Source organism: Panthera leo, chromosome B1, assembly GCF_018350215.1.
Source record: "Panthera leo isolate Ple1 chromosome B1, P.leo_Ple1_pat1.1, whole genome shotgun sequence".
Lineage (NCBI taxonomy): Eukaryota > Metazoa > Chordata > Mammalia > Carnivora > Felidae > Panthera > Panthera leo.
Genome location: NC_056682.1, coordinates 173583853 through 173604613, shown reverse-complemented (window position 1 = coordinate 173604613; position 20761 = coordinate 173583853). Strand labels below are relative to the sequence as shown.

At 46.5% G+C, this 20761-nt stretch overlaps 2 protein-coding genes across 9 annotated transcripts in view; one reads left to right on the top strand and one right to left on the bottom strand.

Moving 5' to 3' along the window:
• The window catches only part of CB1H4orf19 (chromosome B1 C4orf19 homolog), a 45557-nt gene extending 40116 nt beyond the window's left edge, over window positions 1-5441 (top strand). For all 6 annotated transcript variants that reach the window (XM_042936641.1, XM_042936644.1, XM_042936642.1 and 3 more), the window contains 2 exons: window positions 1848-1901; window positions 2938-5441. In XM_042936641.1, coding sequence (XP_042792575.1) covers window positions 1870-1901; window positions 2938-3865 — 960 coding nt within the window. In that variant the 5' untranslated portion in view covers window positions 1848-1869 and the 3' untranslated portion in view covers window positions 3866-5441. The remainder of the gene's footprint in view (window positions 1-1847; window positions 1902-2937) is intronic.
• Window positions 5442-17720: 12279 nt separating this feature from the next.
• Window positions 17721-20761, bottom strand: part of RELL1 (RELT like 1) — a 69719-nt gene continuing 66678 nt past the window's right edge. For all 3 annotated transcript variants that reach the window (XM_042936639.1, XM_042936636.1, XM_042936640.1), the window contains one exon: window positions 17721-19787. The gene's annotated coding sequence lies outside the window, so the exon portion shown is untranslated. The remainder of the gene's footprint in view (window positions 19788-20761) is intronic.

Below are 20761 nucleotides of genomic sequence, written 5' to 3'. Positions count from 1 at the left end.
GGAAGGAAGGAAGGAAGGAAGGAGAAAGAAAGAAAGAAAGAAAGAAAGAAAGAAGAAAGAAAGAAAGAAAAGAAGGAAGGAAAGAAGAAAGGAGAGAGAGAGAGAGGGAGGGAGGGAGTGAGGAAGAAGGGGAAGGGAAGGGAAGAAAGGAAGGAAAGGAAAGAGAAATTTTTTTTGAACGTGCTATGTCCAAACAGATCTGAGTAATAAGTATATGCTTATTGTGAATGTTAACTTATATAATCCCCAACGACACCGTATGGTAGACATACCATTATCCCCATTTACAGATGAAATAGCCGAGGCCCAAAGTCATACAGCCAAGTAAGAAGCAGAGCTGGGCTCTGAACCATATAATCCAAGTAAATCTCCCCATCTCGAATCTGTAATCACATCTGCAAAGACCTTTTTTGTTTCTTTGTTACATGCAAATTCCAGAGATTAGGTTGGGGATATCTTTTGGAGACCATTTTTCAGCCCCCCCATAGGAGGTTGTTTGTAGACTTTATTTATCGGTATAAACCCATAACCTGCCAGTCCATAACCTCTTAAAGAGCACCGGTCATTTTCCGTGTGGGTAAAGGTTTCTGTGGTGGCATCCTGGGAGTTCAATTACAATTGAAGGAAGACAGAAGACAGGCCAGGGAGGCAGCGACACCGCCAACAGTGAATGATCTCTCCCTCTTCCTCGTGCACACGTCTTACAGAGACGGAGGGACTGGGGCTCTAGATTCTCTTACTGGTTTGTCACTTTAAAGGTTGTTCCTATTAGAAAAGGGAAATGATTTAGAGATTCTTCCACACCAGTTTTTAGGATCTTCAGAAGAGAGATCAGAACAACCCGGTGAGTTCCACGTGAAGGGAAGATTTCAGTGGGAGAGCACGCATCAGGAAACACGAAACTTGGGAAGGGGCAGGTAGGAGAAAAGAAGCAGCTGAACCCATCTGCTGCCAGGACGCCCCAAGGGCCATGTCCTTGAGCTGCAAGAGTGGAGCCCCTGGGGAATTGCCAGGGTTGGCCAGTCACGGGAGGGGCGCAACAGATGCCAATTAGTCCCGTAAAGCTTGGAATGACGACCACAGCCGTCACCTCCTTGGGTCTGTGTTGTGGAGCATGCAGGTCGGCCACCTTACCCAGATGTCCCTTTCTTTTTAATGATTGAAAAAAATGTTTTAATGTTTATTTATTTTTGAGAGAGAGCAAGCATGTGTGGGGGAGGGGCAGAGAGCGAGGGAGACCCAGAATCGGGAGCAGGCTCCAGGCTCTGAGCTGTCAGTACAGAGCCCCACACGGGGCTTGAACTCACAAAGTGCAAGATCATGACCTGAGCAGAAGTCAGACGTTTAACCCACTGAGCCACCCAGGCACCCCAACCCAGATGTCCTTTCATACTTGAGTAGCTAATCCCCTGGTAAGGAGTCCTCTCTTATGCCCCTGCCCCCTGGAGCAGCACAATGGCTGTGCCCTGGTTAGGCTCCTGAGCCCCCAGCATAAGGCCATTGATTGACGTGGAAATGGCAAGGATCCTTTTCAATCCCGAAGGTCTCTCCCTAGCATTCTTCAGCCTGTGTTTCCTCCTTCACCAAATGGAGACAACCTACCTATCGCCCCGGGATGGGGAAAGGGCCTGGCACAGAGACGAGCGTCGGTAAATGTTTGAGAACTCTGAGTTGGTGATTTTAGAAACGTGAAGGTGTTCCCGGTAACCATGGTCTCCCTGCCTCACGTGTTCTGCTTTTGCCAAAAATTGTGACCCTCCCAACTTGGAGTATCTGGGAAGGAAAGAGCAAACTTAGTTCCTGTTCAGATGTCATTCACTATGTTCTGTCCTTTCTCTCTTTTCCAGATGGTAACAAAAACTCATCCAGATGGGGTGCAAGTGCTGTAAAATGATACAAAGGTAAAGTTGGAAAAGTACCCTGAGTGGAGGAGGACTTTGGGACTACCGTGGAGGCCCCCCTAAAGACCCCGCATGGGTTCGCTGCATTTATCCGACCTCAAGCGTGACCAGCATTGCCAAGAAATTATGCATTTGGAACTGCTCGGATATCATTTCAGAGGACATGTGGCCCAGATTTAAACTTTTTTGTTATTGTTGCTCACTGCTCCGAGCACATTGGGAATGCCGTCGTGCTCTGAGACGGAATTTGGTTTAGGTGGACCTTGCAGTTCTCCAGAGACCTTCAGTGCAAAGACAAGCTGGGGTTGCAGAGATGATGCCTGACCTGGCATCACTGAAAATAAATCACCCCAGTCACATACAGGGTTTTAATTCTGTCCAGATTCTATTTCAGAAAAATTTGGATAACCTGACTAGAACTCCACACAAAATAAAGGGGAAGAAGTTAACTAATTTGCTCCCTTAACAAATAGCACTTTTTTGATTATTCTAGATCTCCATTATAGCTATACACCTACATCCATTTATTCATACGTGTGTGTATGTTTTATTCCATTGTACTCACAGTGTGATGGTAGGGCATGATTCAAAAACCATTTATTATCATAAATATTTGTTGTAAGTGTCTTTCGTGCTAGTCCAGACTTCATATTTATTTATCGTGTTAATGACTGCATACTATTCTGTGGAGGAGATGTGCCATCAGTGTTTAACCACCTATTCCCCTGTTATTGGACATTTATTTACTTTTTGGTTGTTTTCAATTCCATCAACCACTTTGCATCCTGTTCTGTGGTCTCTTCGATCTCTTCCTGAGACCTATTTCCAGTGGTAAAACAGGTTTATACCAACTAGATCTATTTGGTTTAGACATACACAGAGGCTTCACGGAATAATCGCAGAAATTAACAGGAATGGTAGAAGGAAGCAGAAGGTAGAAGCATAGAGTGTTGATAATGGAAGCTATTCATAGAGGGATTCGTGAATAACCTTAGTTAATGTCTAACTGACTGATCTTCATTCTTGTCGCCGCCAGCTATCTCTTCGATCCAGTTCAAGTGCCCTCCTCTGGCTACGTCAACGAGGTGAACAGCTGCAAGGTGGATGAAGGGGGCGCTGGTAAATGGAAAGGCAAACAGGGCAGCCAAGTCCCGGGGCATCAAAACGAGCTGCAGAGCGAGGGCCTGAAGAGGACCGCCAGCAGGGGCAGAGCTGGCAGCGGGCAGGAGCCCCGCTGGCCTCCCCCGGGATCGCCCCCTCTGGGGGACACGGTGGGGGGACACTGCGCGGACAAGGCTGGCAGTGCGGTCAACGGCATCGGCCCCGCCGCCCCCCCGCAGCCCACTGGGGACCGTGGGCCCCACCAGGGCGAGAGGGGCTCCTGGGTCAGTACCGCCAACAGCGCCCCCCCGACTGCACCCTTCCGGGAAGGCGGGGGCCCCGGCAGACGGGACAGTGTGCTGCTGCCAGCCCTGCGAGAGACCCACGTCGTCCAAAGTGGGGACCCCAGAGCTGCTCTCAGGGCAGAAGGTCCTGCCTTGGAAGTACAAGACCACGACTTCCAGATGCCGGCCCCGGATTACCCTCCCCTTCGGGGCTCGGCTGGAGACACAGTTGACGGGGAAGAAAAGGACGGTCTTCCGGAGAGCCACCGTGAGGAGGGACCCCCGGCGGGCCTTCACCCCAGGGCCGGGGGGCATGGCTTGAATATGCCCTTCCCCTTGAAGAGAAGCTGGGATTCCTTAAATGAGGCCGTGGCAACAGAAGCCCTAAGTGTCGGCTTCAAAGAAGAGGACGCTGCTCAGGCCGTGCCCGGGGTCGATTCGAGAACTGGCTGGGAGGATGCGCCCGGCTCCACCGCAGACGGGAGTGGGGATGCGGTGGACGAGGACGCGGCGGTGGCCGAAGCCCTTGCGGCTTTGGAAGCGGCCACCGCAGGAGAAGACGCGGAAGAGGCAGAATAGGACCCCTCGAGCTGGTGTCGCGCCGCGCATGCCCGGTGCGCGTGCTCCTTGCGCGCAGCTGGCGTCCTGCAGCCTTAACGGGTAGCCTCGCCGACTGTTTGCAACAGCGTCCGTTCTGGCGATTGGCAGTGCCTGCGCCAGGCCGCTTGTTGCGAAGTATCGGAAGCCCCGCTGTGTAGACGGGGTGTCACTCAGGAGGCCGGAATAAAAATCAGAGGGGACGATGCGCCGGTGCCCACAGCACAGGCAGAAATTAAACAGCCTGCTCATCAACCCACAAACCCCCCTCTGAGAACGCTCGGAAATCCCAGTGCTGAATCCCAAGAGTGCATAATCACAGAACGTTCTGTTGGTAAATTCACGGTCTCGCTTCTGAGAGCCAGACGTTGTACCCAACCCGGAAAAGGTAACTACCCCCGCTGAAAGTGCCTCGTGTGTCCCCAGAGCGTGGCTTACCTTCAGGGACGGTCTCCCAGGGAACTAATAACTAACCACTTGTTTGATATCCAGTTAAGCTCAGCAGCTTTCAGGATGGGGCAGAAGCCACTAGTGAACAAATGGTTAGTTGTTAGCTGTGATATGAAGACACCTTGACCTTAACTTTTTTTACATTATTACTTTTTAATCTCCTCTGGGATTGGGGAAGCCGGTCAAAATAATTCTTAAACCTGCTTGTGACCATTTGACTTGTAAATTCATGAGATTGGGAACAGCGAAGAGATCAGATGGAGTGTTCTATGCCACTTTAATGTCTGATTCCGATTAAAACATAACATGTGAGTGTGTCTGTCTAACTCAAAGGCGGTTCTAATGTGCCAGCCTTGAGTGTCAGTAAGCCTTGACGTTTGCTTCCATGTAAAGAGCTGCACTACTAAGTTAACAGGTGAGGAGGAGAGCAAGTCAGTTTGCTGAGAACGGCTTTGGCTGGCTGTCCCTGCTTGGAAACACGTGACAGCGTGACCGCACGCGCCGATCTCCCCCTAAGGAGGAACAACAGCCCCCCTCTGCATTTCCGCCTTGTAATTTATAGGAAGGAGAACTGCCGTTCTGACATGGCCCAGTGGAGAATTTAAAGCACGGTCAAGTCCATCTAGAGAAACGGGAACCCAGAAGAGCTTTAGGATGGCATTTCATAACACAGGCTCTGAAATCCGACTGACCTTGGTCTGGTTTCCAGCTTTGCCATGCGACCTTAGACAAGTAATTGATCCCTTCTCCTTTCCCATCTGTTAAGTCAGAGTAATAATGGTGTGTGTTTGTAGAGATTAAACGAGATGATGCAGGTGTTTATCACAGTGCCTGGCACAGAAGACATACTCAATAAAATGATAAGTCTTATTAGCTAAAAACAAATCCTTTAAAAATGGCTTTATGTCCTCACAACTGAAATGTCTGTAACGTCATCACCGCGTATTGGTAATTATTTAATAGAAAACATGATTTCCCAGCATCTTTAAGGACGGCACCCTGACAAATGCTTAACAGGCATACATTACCCTGGGTTTGTTTGGGGACATACCATCTGTACCTACAAGGTCACACAGAGCCCCTAAAATAGAAACTGTTGTCCTTGTTACATGCGTTGTATGTGTGTTTGTTATTTTACTTCGTACATCCAATGCTTCATGTTTGAGAATGAGTCCTTCAGTTCCCCAAGTGTATCTATTGGGATTAGATTCGGCTGCATGTGATAAATGGCTTATACAATAGAGACGTGTTTACCTCTTGTGTAAAAGGAGGCCGGAAGTAGCAGTCCAGGGTGCTAGAGTGTCCCATTCTGTCAGCAACCAGTGCTCCTATCATCTTGGCTTCCTTCTCAAGATCACTGTGTAGTCCAATCATTACATTTGCTTTCCACGCAGAAAAAAGAATAAAGGAAGGGGCGCTGGGGTGGCTCAGTTAAGTGTCTGTCTCTCGATCTCAGCTCAGGTCTTGGTCTCAGGGTCGTGAGTTCAAGCCCCGCGTTGGGCTCCACGCTGAGACATTGAGTGTTGAGGTGGTCAGCTTACAGCCTCAGAATAGAGCTCAGAATAGAGCCAGTTTGCTAAAGGTCGAAAGGCCATATTTTACATTTAGTATAACCCCAAAGGGGATTCAACCTTCGGTCCGGTGGAAGGAGGACTGGACAGCTATGGGCATCTTGACTTCCCCTGCTGTCTCTAAAACAGAAGAAGGAAAGAAGGAAATTCAGACAGAAGGAGGGTAAGGTGAGGAGTTAGTGCAGACGGGTCTCTGTACCTTGCACAGAAACCCACTCCTGCACTTGGAACGTGTGCACGATTTTACATCCTGAGACGGCTGCATATTCACCATGATCAGCAGTTCTCCTAAGTTTTAAAGATTGTTTTTTGTGTGAATAACTGCTTCAAAAAGGTTAGCAGATGGCCAAGGTTTTCAAGGTTTTTTGTTTTTGTTTTTGTTTTTGTTTTTTTTTTACGTTTGTTTGTTTTTAAAGCTATCGTGGCTCCTTTTGTCTAACCCCACATCCAGGCTCTACCAAAGGATGTCAGAGGAAGTCAGAATCTAAAGAATGAAAAGAAATTCCAGACTGTAGCTTTAGCCACCAGGTTGTCTAGCAACTGACTAAGCGTCCCACCCCGTGCAGCGTGTCTTCTTTCTGCAGTCGGGTGCACCCCCCTATCAGAAACGTGATGCTTGCCAATAGTGAACTTTTCAAATATTCTGAACGCCCCCAAAGCGCCAATGCGCCCTGAACGTGAGGCACTGGCTGTGGTCAGGAGTGGACATCCTGGTCTTCCATGAACTTAGCAAACTGCGTCATGTGGGTATTTACCACGTTAAATCTCGACTGTGATTGTGATATAAGATTATTACTATATTACATGTATGTGTATATATGTGTATATGCACACACACGTTCTTTACTGGCAGAAGTTGAACTGTCATATAAATATGAAAGTAGATATTTTTCCTCTGGTTTCCAAGGCCATTAGTAGCAAGTTGTTATAACTGTCAAACCCGATCTTCAAAGGAACAAAGAGAATTTGAGGTTGCTTAACACACACCCATTTGTCCACGCTCAGCAACTGCTGGCCAGACGCCATTTCTCCCTTTCTGCTTCACTCTGCCTCTGACCCAAAGGATAAGACTCACTCTTCCTAAGTTTTCCATCAGCATCTGCAAGCAGGAGGCCCTCGGAAGAGTAAAGGAGGCACAAAATCCAAGTATGTGAGCAAAGATCTGACTCCCTTAGTTTTGTCTGTGTGGTCACGGGAACCAAGCCTCCAGTCTTGGACTTACTTAGACTTTCAGATGAAAATGTGGAAATTCTTGCTTTCTGTTTGTTTATTTTTAACTCCAGAGTAAACCTCAGTTATTTTCAAATCCTCTATTTGGGAACTAGTGATAATTAAACAGAGACAAGCTGACATTTGTTTTTCATGGTAAATGCTTTTCCTGTGAATATGTGGGAAAAATATGTCGTACATTTGTATACTAAATTTGTCAGTTTCTCCAACACATGAGATTATAGTAGACATCTGTAAACAGTCTGACCTTCCAAGCACTCTTGGCCACTTGAAGAAACAACACTTGAGGCGCACCGATTACATATGCTGATTCCAGATGATTCTCACCTGCCACATTAAATCAGTTGCCTGGAGTCGACTGCTAGCAATTTTTTTTCAACTAAAACAACTATAACAAGTGCCTTTAAAAAAAAATTTTTTTTCATGTTTATTCATTATTGAGAGACAGAGAGAGAGACAGAGCACGAGCATGGGAGGGGCAGAGAGAGGGGGAGACAGAGGATCTGAAGCGGGCTCCAGGCTCTGAGCTGTCAGCACAGAGCCCAACGTGGGGCTCAGACTCAACAAACCGCGAGATCATGACCTGAGCTGAAGTTGGATGCTTAACTGATTGAGCCGCCCGGGTGCCCCATGAACAAGTGCCTTTTGCCTCGATCTAGGATGGCCTGTGGCGTAAGGTGAGGACTCAACACATTATTGGGGGGGGGGGGCGGGTGAACCCATAAAAACTCCTCACACTATAGTTGAGGAGACCTCACACAGCTGAGACTCTGGATGCTAATTAGGAGATGGTGACAGGTGTCATAAAGGTATAAATGCAGGGCCGTGGAAGAACAAGTCCATATCAGTTTGAGAGAAGAGAACTGGCATTTATTCATGCTTTTCACTCTCAGACTGGCCTGCTCTGTTTGAACAACGGGCCTTTACAGTGGTCTCTGGAAAGGCAGGCAGAGAGTAGAATTTGAACAGCCAGAGAAGGTTCGGTCTCTCGAATGAGGCCGTGTTACTCTGAGGACCTTAATCCCAAATTGAGAACAAAGCCTCAAGAAAACCAATGTTTGGGACGAAGCAATGGGAAACTTGGCTGACCACATTTTTCACTCATTTTGAACCTAATCTTTAAAATCCTGAGGGAGAAAGAAAGGATGTGTATTTGTATAACAAGACTCAGATGTCACTTTTCTCTTGGCGTCTAGCAATGGAGAAAGCCCATGGGGTTCGGCTCTTCAGTTAACCACCTGCAGCCATGCATCATGACCTTCAGGTCTCAGAGGTTATGATCATGTGGCATGTACCAAACACTCATGCACCCCTGTAATCCTAAAAAAGTGGGGGTGGAATCAGCCGACGCCTCTTGCTCGCTGTATGACGTTGGGATTAAATTTCTGGACTTTCCGGAGCCTGTTTCCCCATCTGTAAAATGGGAGTGACTCCTACCTCCCAAGTTGAAAGCAGACACTCTCAAATTTTCAGTGTGCTTGTTTCCAAACAGCCGATTTCTGAGTCTTACCTCCCAGAGATTTGAACTCAGTAGGTCTTGGGTGGGGACCTGGCATATGTATAGGTTGATGCGGGTGACTTTCCAGCCACACATGGAGAAGCACTAAGACTATATACTAGGAATTGCCACATCTTCTTGATCTTGCAGCAGTTGCCAGTAAAAAAAGTTTGCGTTCATACCCCTAATAGGAGCACATTTACAATTAAATCTACTGTCAGGGCAAAGCAATATTAAGATGGGATAACAATTAAATATAAAAGTTTTTTTTTTTTTGGTTTTGGTTTGGGTTTTTGTTTTTTTTTTTTAAGAGAGAGTGTGTGTGCAAACAGAGGAGAGGGGCAGAGAGAGAGAGAGAGAGAGAGAGAATCCCAAGCAGGTTCCGCACTCAGCATGGAACCCAACACGGGGCTCAACCCTAGGGTCATGACCATGATCCCACGACCCTGGGATCATGACCTGAGCCGAAATCAAGAGTCAGACGCTCAACCGTCTGAGTCCCCCAGGTGCCCTAACTATCCAAGTTTTAATATTTTCTTCCCATACCCCTGGGTTATGTAAAATCCACTTTGAAAACCACTGATTTAGAAGCCCAAATGAACTATCTGTAAAAACACTTTGTAAATAGACAAAATTGGAGTAAGATTTTTGACAATATATACAGCATACACATGCATATGATCACACACCTAGAATGCACACTCAGCCATATGAAGCAGATGTGAAAACATACACCATCAATACCACTCATCTGCTACCATTCGTCCTCACCTTTTGAGCCTGATTTTGAGGAAATTCTGTATTTTCTGCTTTTAAGCATTTTGGAGTAGTTAATATAAAACTAGGGTAAAATATGACCTAGAGGCCAGAAAGCGGACAAAGTATTTTACTCATCTACCTTATCAAAACTATACGTTCCCAACCAATATGAGCAAGCCAGCTGGGGGACAGGCCAATTAGAGTATTTGTTTTGTCAGGATCTCACTATTTGGAGAGCAGAACCATAACATTTTCTCTAGACATCAGTTACCAACTTTAAAAAACATCACAAAAATAATTTCATTTTCAGCTCCTACTCACCCTCTCCCATTCCCCCAAAATAGTCCTAAAGCTGTGGATAATGGCGCATGTAAACCTTGGCACTTATATAAAAAAGGACAATCTCACAGGCCAAAGAGGGTTGTTGGTCTCTTCCCATTAATGAATGTGCTCTCCCTGTCTTAAATTTCAATGCTTAGAAAGGAATCCAAAGTTTTAAATTATCCATTTACAAAGCCACACGATCGTAGGCTCTCAGATCTTCCTGACCTCAGCCATTAGCCGGGAGACAAACCAAGGAGTGTTACAGTATTTAAAATGTTATAGAGAAAAAAATTCATATCAAGGAAAGTTTATCAGCAAAGACACCATTTCAAAATAATTTGCCAAATCATATAATTATTGATACAGAAATCCTATTCAGTGCTGATTTATGGGAGCCATCAAGTTACAGGTATTGGTTTTTTATAGGTGCAAATATGACTTAACTTTTTTTCAAAATGACCATTTATTAAGCATTCAGTCCAATCTAAGATCTGCGTATGCATCATCGTGTTTAGGTCCACCATGACCTCATGAGTTGGAGGTATGATTATCCCCCATTTCACAGATGAGGAAATGGAGGCTCAAAAAGCTGTGTAATTCGTCCATGGTCACACAGAATCTCAACTGAATCCAGATTGAACAAGCTGGTCCTTTTAAGGAATACAAAATACAGCCTCCTTGTGGAGACAGCCATGTTGCCGTCAAACGAACAAACAAAAGACTAAATCAAAATATGAAATTTCTAGGAAAACAAAGCCTTAGGTCTCCATGATCTCAAGGAACACAACAATCACAGCAATGAAATGAATCTGAGATCTGAAAAGTGAGGAAACTTTCAAACAAAATGGTGGAGAGAAAGACAATGCCATTTCGAAAAAGTAAAATTATATGGATTGCCAGTTGCTCAAGAAAGGTTATTTTCTGGTTCTGAGGAAGATTTTAATAAAGAATTGAAAAATTAGTCAAGGCCTTAATAAATTACAGTCTCTAAGACTGTCTACTGTCAATGATACTTGTTTTTAAATGATCACAGGACCATAAGCTTCTTATCCTACAAAGTATGAGGTGGACCCATGGCCCTGCATGTCTGCCTCATGAGCGGCCAGTACAATGTGTGTTGAGATTCCTGTCCTCAGTCTGTCTCCCTCTGGGCCCTAATGAGACTTACGTTGAGATAAAGTGCTTCCACTTTATCAGCATGAAGTAAGTAATAAATATTAGATGTGATTTTATTACCCAGTGCATGTCATCTCACACCGACCACCCTTTCTTTGTAACACCCAACACTTTGATTGCTGTGAACCACTTGTTTTTGCTTTTTTTTTTTAGGATTTTCTTTTATTTTTGTAAGTAATCTCTACGCGCAATGTGGGGGCTCGAACTTCCAACCCCCGAGATCAAGATTTGTTTGCTCTACTGCCTGAGCCAGCCAGATGCTCCAACCACTTCTAATAATTTTAGACACTTTCTAAACTGAGTAAATCCTTTTCTGCCTACATCATGAATGATCACCTCAAGGCAAAAATGCACCTGAGGGCACTTCACATTTAGTGTATTTTTTATTCTCATGATTATTCTTTATTTTCATCATTTAACTATTGTAGGACACAGTAATAATTTATGCTGGGTTAACGAATTTAAGTCATACTGTGTTTGAAGTGAATATTTATGACATTAAAACTGACCTATTTCTTTTATCTTTCCTTCCCCTAAGTTTTTATAAAATAAAATGCACTTAATGCAACACAGAAACCTGGGGAGGCTTGGTAAGGGTCGGTTTGTTATTTCAGAGGATTTGTTTGGTTTGGGTTTTGTTGGATTTCATCAACATTAAGATATTCATTCATAGTCAGCAAACCCATAAATTTTGTGATTTGGGTGTAATGTTATGGATCCCAAACACATGTTAACCTATCATTTCTCAGCTAGATCCACTCGCAAATAAGAAGAAATCACGTTCTTTTTAAACTCGCCGGGATGACCACAGTACATTCAGGTCTTATCGGAAGAGCGATAAGATTAAATGACAGCCTGAATAAACACAGAAAGAACAAACCCTTGTGTATCTGCGGCCATTCAATATCAGGGCAAAGAGACTGGTATTTAACTCAAGGTATTTAACCTGGTGTCAAGAGAATGTCAAGACCAAGAGATATCATGGCTCCCTCTTCGACCGGGGTCCTCCTACCCCCTAACCCAACCCCCACCCCAAGTTCATCTTAAAATGTTGAGCAAAGTGAATATGGAAGAAACGTCAAGAACCGACTCTCAAATGGCCTAACTCTTCATCATTCCGTCACTTATTTCACTGAAGAGAGTCTGAACTTGGCAATTCTGAGGCAGCTCACTGAGTCAGCACTGGCTGTACCTGGCCCTGGGCTAAGTGCATCATACCCCCGCGTTCACAGAATCCTTGCAACCACCCTAAAAGGCACATGTTATCTTCGCTCTACAGTGAGAAGATTGAGGTCCAAAGAATTTAAGGTCACAGATGGCCAGAGGGATCCGAAGGCCAAACCTGTGCTCTTAAGGGAGGTTATCCTAAAGCAATCAAGGGCAGAGGGTTGCAAGGGCATTTCGGAACAGAAACCCCCACACGATGGCCAGGCCGCCTGGCCACGGATCCAAGGCAGCTCTGGGAAATCTCAGTTTTAGGGCTGGATGCCAGGGCCTCACTAGCCATGTGGCTCTATAACTCCTCCTGTATCTATTTTTCTGTGAATAAGTGCATTAGTCATGGGGTTTTGTTGTTGTTGCGATAGAAACTCAACCCAAACGAGGTAAGACGAAAGAGGAATGTCTTTGGAATGTCCATAAAACCCAGAAGGGCAGCTGATCTTCAGGGACAACGGAGCCCGGGGCTTGAGAGCAAACAGGACGGCCTCTCTTCCCTCTGCATGTGTGAATGTGGCACAACTGGAATGTCTCTTCCTTTCCCCAGACCTGTGTCCACATGGCAGGACACACGGCCTCCACCAGCCCCTGAGCCCACAGCTTTCAGCCCCCAGAAAAATAAGCCACCTTCTCCAGCTCCATTTGGCAAACATCCCAGAGGGCCTGCATTTGTCCAGGTCACCGATGAGGGTCCTGTGCCCACCTCAGCCGCGTCCGGCTGCGGTCAGAGGCGTCAGGCACGTGGCTAGCTTCTAACAGGGAGACGAAGGGTTCTGCAAAGGGGGAGGCATCATTCCCAGAGAGGAGAGGTGCTAGGCTGACAGAGTCTCAGCTGTCCCCGCACACGCTGCCTCGTCATCCTCAGATCCTTTTCCTCCCCCTGTACCCCTGCCTCCTCAGAACCTGGACCCTTCTCTATTCCGTGGCTCTTCTGTGAGGCTTCGAACTCTAACCGTGGTTCAGCTTCCGAGCAAGACACTTCCTGCTCCAGCTCCACTCTTGGACAAAGCTGTGTGCTGGGCCACTTCCTAGGCCACGTTAATCAGCTGTGGTGGGACAGAGGCACCCAGACGCTTTACCCAGTGACCGCGTGTGGTGGCTCACAACGGCAGCGCCCGCAGTCAGGGTGGACATGAGGCCGTGGCAGGCGCTTTGTATACTTCATCTACCTCTTTAATAAGTGACCTGCGAGATAGGTCATTTACCAGTTGAGGAAATTGCGGCTCAGAAAGGTAAGGCAGCTTTCCCAATGTCACACAGCAGTGAGTAGCAGAGCCAGCCTTGAAACTCAACAGCAGGGGCACCTGGGTGGCTCAGTCGGTTAAGCGTCTGACTTCAACTCAGGTCATGATCTCGCGGTCCCTGAGTTCGAGCCCCGTGTCGGGCTCTGGGCTGATGGCTCGGAGCCTGGAGCCTGCTTCGGATTCTGTGTCTCCCTCTCTCTCTGCCCCTCCCCCGTTCATGCTCTCTCTCTGTCTCAAAAAATAAATAAATAAATAAATAAATAAACGTTAAAAAAAAAAGGAAAAAAAAAAAGAAACTCAACAGCAAAGCCTGGGCTACCTCTCCCCGGCCACACTGCTTCAAGTCACACCACTTCCCCGACGGGACTCAGGGCATGGGGTTTCTTCCAAATTGGAACTCAGTTCTTCCTGGCAGCACTCGAGCTCACACATGCAGGGACGTGAGATCCCGGGTTTCTGATGAGAAAGAAAATAAGGACAAGCTGGCAGAGTCAGAAAATGGGTTAGGCCAAACCCAAACTTGAATTTTTATTCCCATAAAATAGCTAATGGCCTTCTTGCATTTTTAAAGGTGGACTTTTGTTTGTTTATTCAGTAAGCAAATGATCATGCACGCCTTCTCTGCACCAGGCCCTGGAAGAGGACAGACCAACACATGGCCTTAGGAACCAGGCTCCCTGCAGTTCTCCCATGTGGCCAGCAGGGGGGGCGGGTGCCAGCTCTGCGCCAGGCAGAAACCCGGCAGGTCTGGACTTCCGGCCGATTGGAGTAGGGCTCCAATCAGCTGGGCTGCCACAGAATGCCAGAGACAGAGAAGTCCCGGCTGTCCTTTCAGGTCTTTGGAGCTACAATGGGGGTGCCCCGGGAAGACCTAAGAGCAGTCCTGAAGAACGGTTCTGGGAAGGTGAGGAATGAACAAGGGAAGCCCTAGGTAGAAACAACCTGTTCCATAAACTTTCCAGGGGGGTCAGAGGATCCGGGAAGCGGCAGGACCTCAGGTGCAAAACAGCCCCCCTCTGACCACAGCCGAGCCCCCCCCCCCCCCCCCCCCCCCCCCAGTGACCAGGACTGAATCCTGGGACCCCACCTCCAAGCCAACATTGTGCTGTCCTCAGTGGAAAGAAGGAAGGTCCCTAACCTTTCTCTTACACCAGAGTAGGGTGGAAGGCGCCTCAGATATCCGGATAGATTCGCAGGAGCGAACAAGGCCGCGGACAGTTGGCAAATCCACCCAGGACCCGGGACTGGGACCGAGCTGAACGACCCGTTCAAGGTGGAACTGCCAGCTTGGTGCTCTGTCTCCACGTCCCACAGACGGGCCTCAGGGGCCGCACGTCCGCATGCTCGTCGCTCCCCTGATGCGGAGAAAGACACGAAAGCCGGGTGACTGGGCCGGGCCATTCTGCGCTGCACTGTGCTGGAGAATCAAAGGCTGACCAGCCAAGAACAAAAACCATCATCCCCAGTGACCCCTTTCGACTATAAGATGAGGAATTTGGAGGCGCCAACCGGGGTGGGGGGGGGGGGGGGGGCTCAGTCGGTTAAGCATCTCTCGGTTTGGGCTTCGGTGGTGGTCTCACGGTTTGTGACATCGGGCCCCGCGTTGGGCTCTGCGCTGACAGTGTGGGGTCAGCTTGGGATTCTGTCTCTCTCTCTCTCTCTCTCTCTCTCTCTCCTCCCCCTCCCCAATTCATGCCTGTTCTCTCTCTCACCCACAAAATAAATAAAAATACACTTAAAAAAAAAAAAAAGAAAATTTGGAGGAAATTTCTCACATTCTCCCTAGTGCATACATTCTGGAGTTCTTGGTTTGGGGGAAGTGAAAACGATGAAACCAGCTTTTCCACTTTCGTAACCTAAGCCACTATTGGTCATCTTGTTTTCAAGGCAACAACAAAATCCCATGAAAATTCAAAATCCAAACCCAATGAGGCACCACAGTGAACTCTGCTGCATTATTAATTTTAAAAATTCTAACCAGGACGTAAAGGAAAGACGGAACACAGACGATGACAAGTGACTCTGTGCTAAAACTGAATCGCGTGACCACGCTGAGGGGTGGGGGACAAAGGAGCCGACCTAAGCACCTGTGCACAGGGCTGGAGGCTGTAAGGCTAAACACTAAGTGAGCTGTCCACACACACTGTGCTCTAGATGGCAATTTGTTCCTCCCAGGGCTATATATTCAGACTACCTTATATGTATGCTAGGATTGAACAACTATAGACATTTCATAGTTTGTTTATTTATTTTTGAGCAAGGGACAGGGAGAGAGAGAATCCCAAGCAGACTCCATGCTGTCAGCACAGAGCCCAGTGCGGGCTCGAACTCCTGAACCGTGAGATCGCTACCTGAGCCAAAATCAAGAATCAGATGCTTAACCGACTGAGCCACCCAGGCACCCCTGGGTACAAATATTTTAGACAGTAAGAGCCAGGTTTCCTCCCTGGAGGAGGAGAGCAGGACGTTTGGAATGAGCTCTTAGAGCTAGGCTGCAGTCAGAATGCCGGTCCCAGCTTATGCTTGTTCTAAAGATATATACAGAAAGGAACAGAAGTGGGTGTGGGTGTGGGTGTGGGTGTGGGTGTGTTATACACATAGAAGCCTAGAAGCAGGGATGCCTCTGCTTCAGTGAGCACACCCACTGTCCTGAGCTTTATTTCTACACCCAATTGTACAGTAAGAGGAACCAGGGTTCCTTGATTGCTGGTCAATTCTGGGGCTGAGACAAGGGAAATACAAGGTGACAGGATGAGTCTGGAGCCTCTTGTGGTTCCACCAGTGAGAATGGGCCAAAGGGTAAAAGAAAAAGGAAGGGATCAAGAGAGGGAGGGAGGCAGAAGGGGGGGGGGGAGTAGGAAGGGAGGAAGGAAGGAAGGAAGGGAAGAAGGAAGTAAGGAAAAGAGGGAAGGAGGGAGGGAGGAAGGAAGGGAGAGAGAGAAAGAGGGAGGGATGCAGGGAGGAAGGAAGGGAAGAAGGAAGGAGGGAGGGAGGAAGGGTAGAGGGAAAGGAGGGAAGAAGGGAGAAATAAAGAGCATGGAACCCTATCAAAAGGACACAGGCACCAACTTGAAAGAGCCCCCGATCACAGTAATAACCACTGGATGGTGTAGTGGCTTGAATTGTGTTTCCTAAAAAACGTGTTGAAGTCCTGACACCTGATGCCTGTGAATGTGATCTTATTTGAAATTAGGGTTTTGCAAACGTAATCAAGTTAAAATGAAGCACACAGGACTATGGTGGGTCCTAAATCCAATGACTGGTGTCCTCATGAGAAGAGCGGACAGGCACACACACAGGAAAGACGGCCATGGAAAGACAGAGGTAGAGATTGGAGGGGAGCAGCCACAGAGCAAGGGACACTGAGGATTGCTAGCAACCAGCAGCAGCTAGGAGCGAGGCATGGAACACACTCTCTCGGGGGCTTCGGAAAGAAGGAGCGCTGCAGAGCCCACAGTCTCGGCCTTCTGGACTTCTAAACGGGGAAAGAATAAATTTCTGTGGTTTCAGGCCACCCAGTTTGTGGCAATTTGTTACACGAGCCCTAAGAAACTAATACAGATGGCAGAACTAATGGGTGAAACCTTAAGTGGAAATAGGATACCTGCCTCATCTCAAAGGCTCTCCTCTCAAATGTTAATTGCGACAGGGAAAAAATGGTGACTTTACCAAAGTGAAAGCTGATGGCCGTCGCCTTGACCAAAGGATGGAAGTTAACATCACTAGTAACCTGTACGGACATCACGCCCCCCTGCTGTGATGCAGTGGGAAAGGCACATCGGATCCTTCCCGGAACACGGACCCTCCATCCAGTCGGGAGAAACAACTGGCCAACTTACACTGAAGGGCATCCTGCAAAATAACAGAATGGTACAGAGTAAAGCATCAAGATCATAAATCCCAAGAAAAGAGATGAGGGACGATCACAGCTCAGAGGAGACCGGACGACCAAAGGCAGTGAGTGATCCCAGGACACTATTGGAACGACTGGTGTGGCTTCACCAGTAGCATTGTACCCGCGTTAATGTCTTAGTCTGGATCACTGGTCTCCAGTGACGTAAGATGCTGACATAGAGGGAAACGGGGTGAAGGGCACACAGAAACTCTTTGCACCGACACTGCAACTCTTCTATATATTCAGAGTGATCTCTACATCTTAAAAGGAATCAAGGGTTGGGGAGGGCTGTTGCTGGGGAGAAGCAGGGGTTGAAATCCAGCGGGGAGAGTCAGGCAAATCATCACGGGTCAATTCGGACCCAAGAAATCGGGCACGGCGCTAGCCGAGCGCCACACGAGCCTTACCCGCTCCCATCACATTCTCAGGGCCCCCGGGGCACCGACAGCTCGATCGTTCAAACACCACACAATGTGTTCAACGTTTTTATTTTTAACTCTGTTTTGGTAGTACAAAAGTCGTAAAAGTACAAACCAGACAGTTAAAAATACATCTGACACTCAAAATGGTGCAAAATTTCCTTTACAAATTTTTACATCAAGGTCGTAGCCAACTCACGCGTTACACCAGAAGTTAGCCCATCGTTAGTGTTTTGTACAGTAAGTTTGTTGTGGACCCCGATCCTTCTAAAGAAGGAAGAAAAACACAAGCCCTGTAAACATCAGTTGCTTTGGGAACACTTAAGAATTATTAGTAAAAAGCTTATGTGTTAACACATTGAACGCATAACTTTTGGCATATTTGGAAGCTGGCCAGACAAAAACTGCTCAAGTATTAGAAAATATTTAAAACGTACTCTTGGTATAAACACAATTTTAAATATGTTTGAGTATTCTCTTGCCTGTTGTATTGCTATAAAAAAAAGTGCTCTGACCTGAATAAAATTAAAAAATAATTAAAGCTGAAGAATATCTGACATTTTATTCCTCACCACTTGAGGGCGTGATATTTTTAAAGCCAAAAACGGTGCTTTATTTTTAAAAACTAAAACTATTGGCCTAGACCGCACATAGAGTATTTACACTAATACACACCCCCAGAATTCCTATATCGCTCCTTGCTGGACCTCAGTGGAATCTTTTTTCCATACTGACCTCCTCTAGTCCACTGTGTGTTACATACGCACACACAGCTCGTATTAGTTGTCAGTTTAAAAAAAAAAAAAAATCACATGAAATCGAACCTACCATTCATTTCAAAGGTTGGGAATTTTTAATTTCAATGCCAGAAACAGAATGGAATGAGTATATTTATGGGGAATAGTTTACACTACATTTTTATGGAAATCCTCCTCTTGGGAGTGAAGTGAGAAAGATGCTCTTTCTCCCCGAGATGAAAGAAGTGCCCCGGGGCATCCATCACCCCAACACTGACGGCAGGTCTCTGGGCTCCTGGCCCCGGGCCCCCGCCTATCATAAATGTGCTACTAACTCCGCCCCGGTTCTTTTAGGTGTTTCATAAACTACAAAGCTAAAAATAATAATAATAATAAATAAAAGTGAGGTTTTCCAGGCTTACAGGGGAAATGCAACCATTAAGAGTCTTTTAAATAACACGCATTGGTTAGAAGATGGAAAATAGGAAAAGCCCAAGGAAAACGTGCCAGAGGAAGGTACGGGCCCATCCTGCCTCAGAAGTCAGGTGTTTTTGTGTTATTTTGTCCCCAGGTTGTCAAAACAAGCATTTTTGTGTTTTGTTTTTAGACACTTTAAACTATTTCCCCCCTTTATTCGACGGACTAAATAAGAATTGCTTAGTGCAAGTTAAAAAAAAAAAAAAAACGCCCTCAATATTTTGTAAGTGACCTGGGAGTGGCACGGTGGTGGCAGGAGTCAATGCAGAGTCCTTGGTCCAGGAATCCAAAGTCTGGCATCTGGTGCCATCTGACTCCATGATGTCTCGGGGGGCCAGTTTCTCAGGACGAGGCCAGATGATCTGCAAGGACCTTTCACCACCAAAGCCTCATCTTTATCTCTTGTAACAGTGAAGCTCTCAGAGGATCTTCTTGTAACCAGTTGCAAAATGAGATCCACGGGTGGCGACAAGAGTGTGCGTGTGCACAGATGTGCATGTGTGCATGCGCACATGCACACACATACACACGGAAACACCCCCAAGCATCGGCTCGATTGCACACGAATAGTTCCCCTACACACAGTGATCATACAGGAAAAACTGCAAAATGTACACCAAGGCCAGTAATGGGAGATGGGGAGGTATGGTGGTTGGGAAAGTTCTTAAATGAGCTCTTTTCTTCACTGGAAATGCAATACATTTTCCATCAGACTTTTAAACCCAAAACTTGATTCAAAGCAAACTGAATTCTGTATCCAGCACAGCACAATATTCCCTTGGAGCTTCTATCCACACGCCTGCAGACTCCACAATAGAAACTTTATAGAAATTTTAAAAACCTCCCCAAGCAATTTCTTATCTTGTAAGTCCTCAGTGTCTTAAAACTCTTCAAATAAAGTCACCCCTGCAAGAGAAAACAAAAAGGTAAGGCTTTACGGAAGGTAAACATCCTATCACATATTAACCTGTGTGGATATTTAAAAACACAGAGGAATTGTAATCAATCCTGACCCCATCCCACCCCACCCCACTGTGTTCCTTCCTGGGACCATTATTACATTTCTTCTAGAATCCAGTCTAAAGAAATATAAGTACCACAATTTCAAAAGGACTTCATTATCGAGGTTTTATAAACCAAGAAAGAAGAGAATTTGAGAACCACAGTAGACTAAGGGTACCAGTCTGTTTCAACAGGAGTTTCTACGGTGAAGGACTGGTCGGGCATTCTCCCCCAAGTCGTGTATCACTTCTTCTCAGGACCGTGCTCTTTAACTCCCCAGCCACATTCTGCCAAGTACGAGCAGTAGGACGAATGTGTTCAGTCACAACGAAACTTCTATGTATCAGATAAGGTGTCTTTCCCAAGCGGCACCAGACAGGGTTAACTCTGGGTCTCTACTGGGCACACAAGGCATCTTGGCTGGGATTTCACTGGGCAAATAAGAACACAATGATGAGAGGGCCCAATCCTAGGTGTTCATTGTAGCTCGAGGGCTGCATTGTGTCTTTAAGTTCTAACAACTGGTCCGTCCGTGTCAATGTCTACATTTATATTACAGATGAAGCCCCTGATAAACTTGTAAAACAGTTTTCTATTTTTCAAGGCTGTTTTCTGTTGTTTTTACAAACATCTCCAAGTGACAGTTACATGCCCGTGTACGTTCCGGTTTTGCAGGCTGGGAAAACTTAGGACATGACTGAGATTCTAGTTCTGCCTGTGTGTGTTGAAACACACATATCACATAGGCCAACGTATACCAGGTTAGGGAATGAAGCATTCTCCCCTCTGCCTGCAAACACCAAAAAAACAAACAAACAAACAAACAAACAAACAAAAAACCCAGATGAAACCAACTTGCAGAAATAGGAAGAATAAAA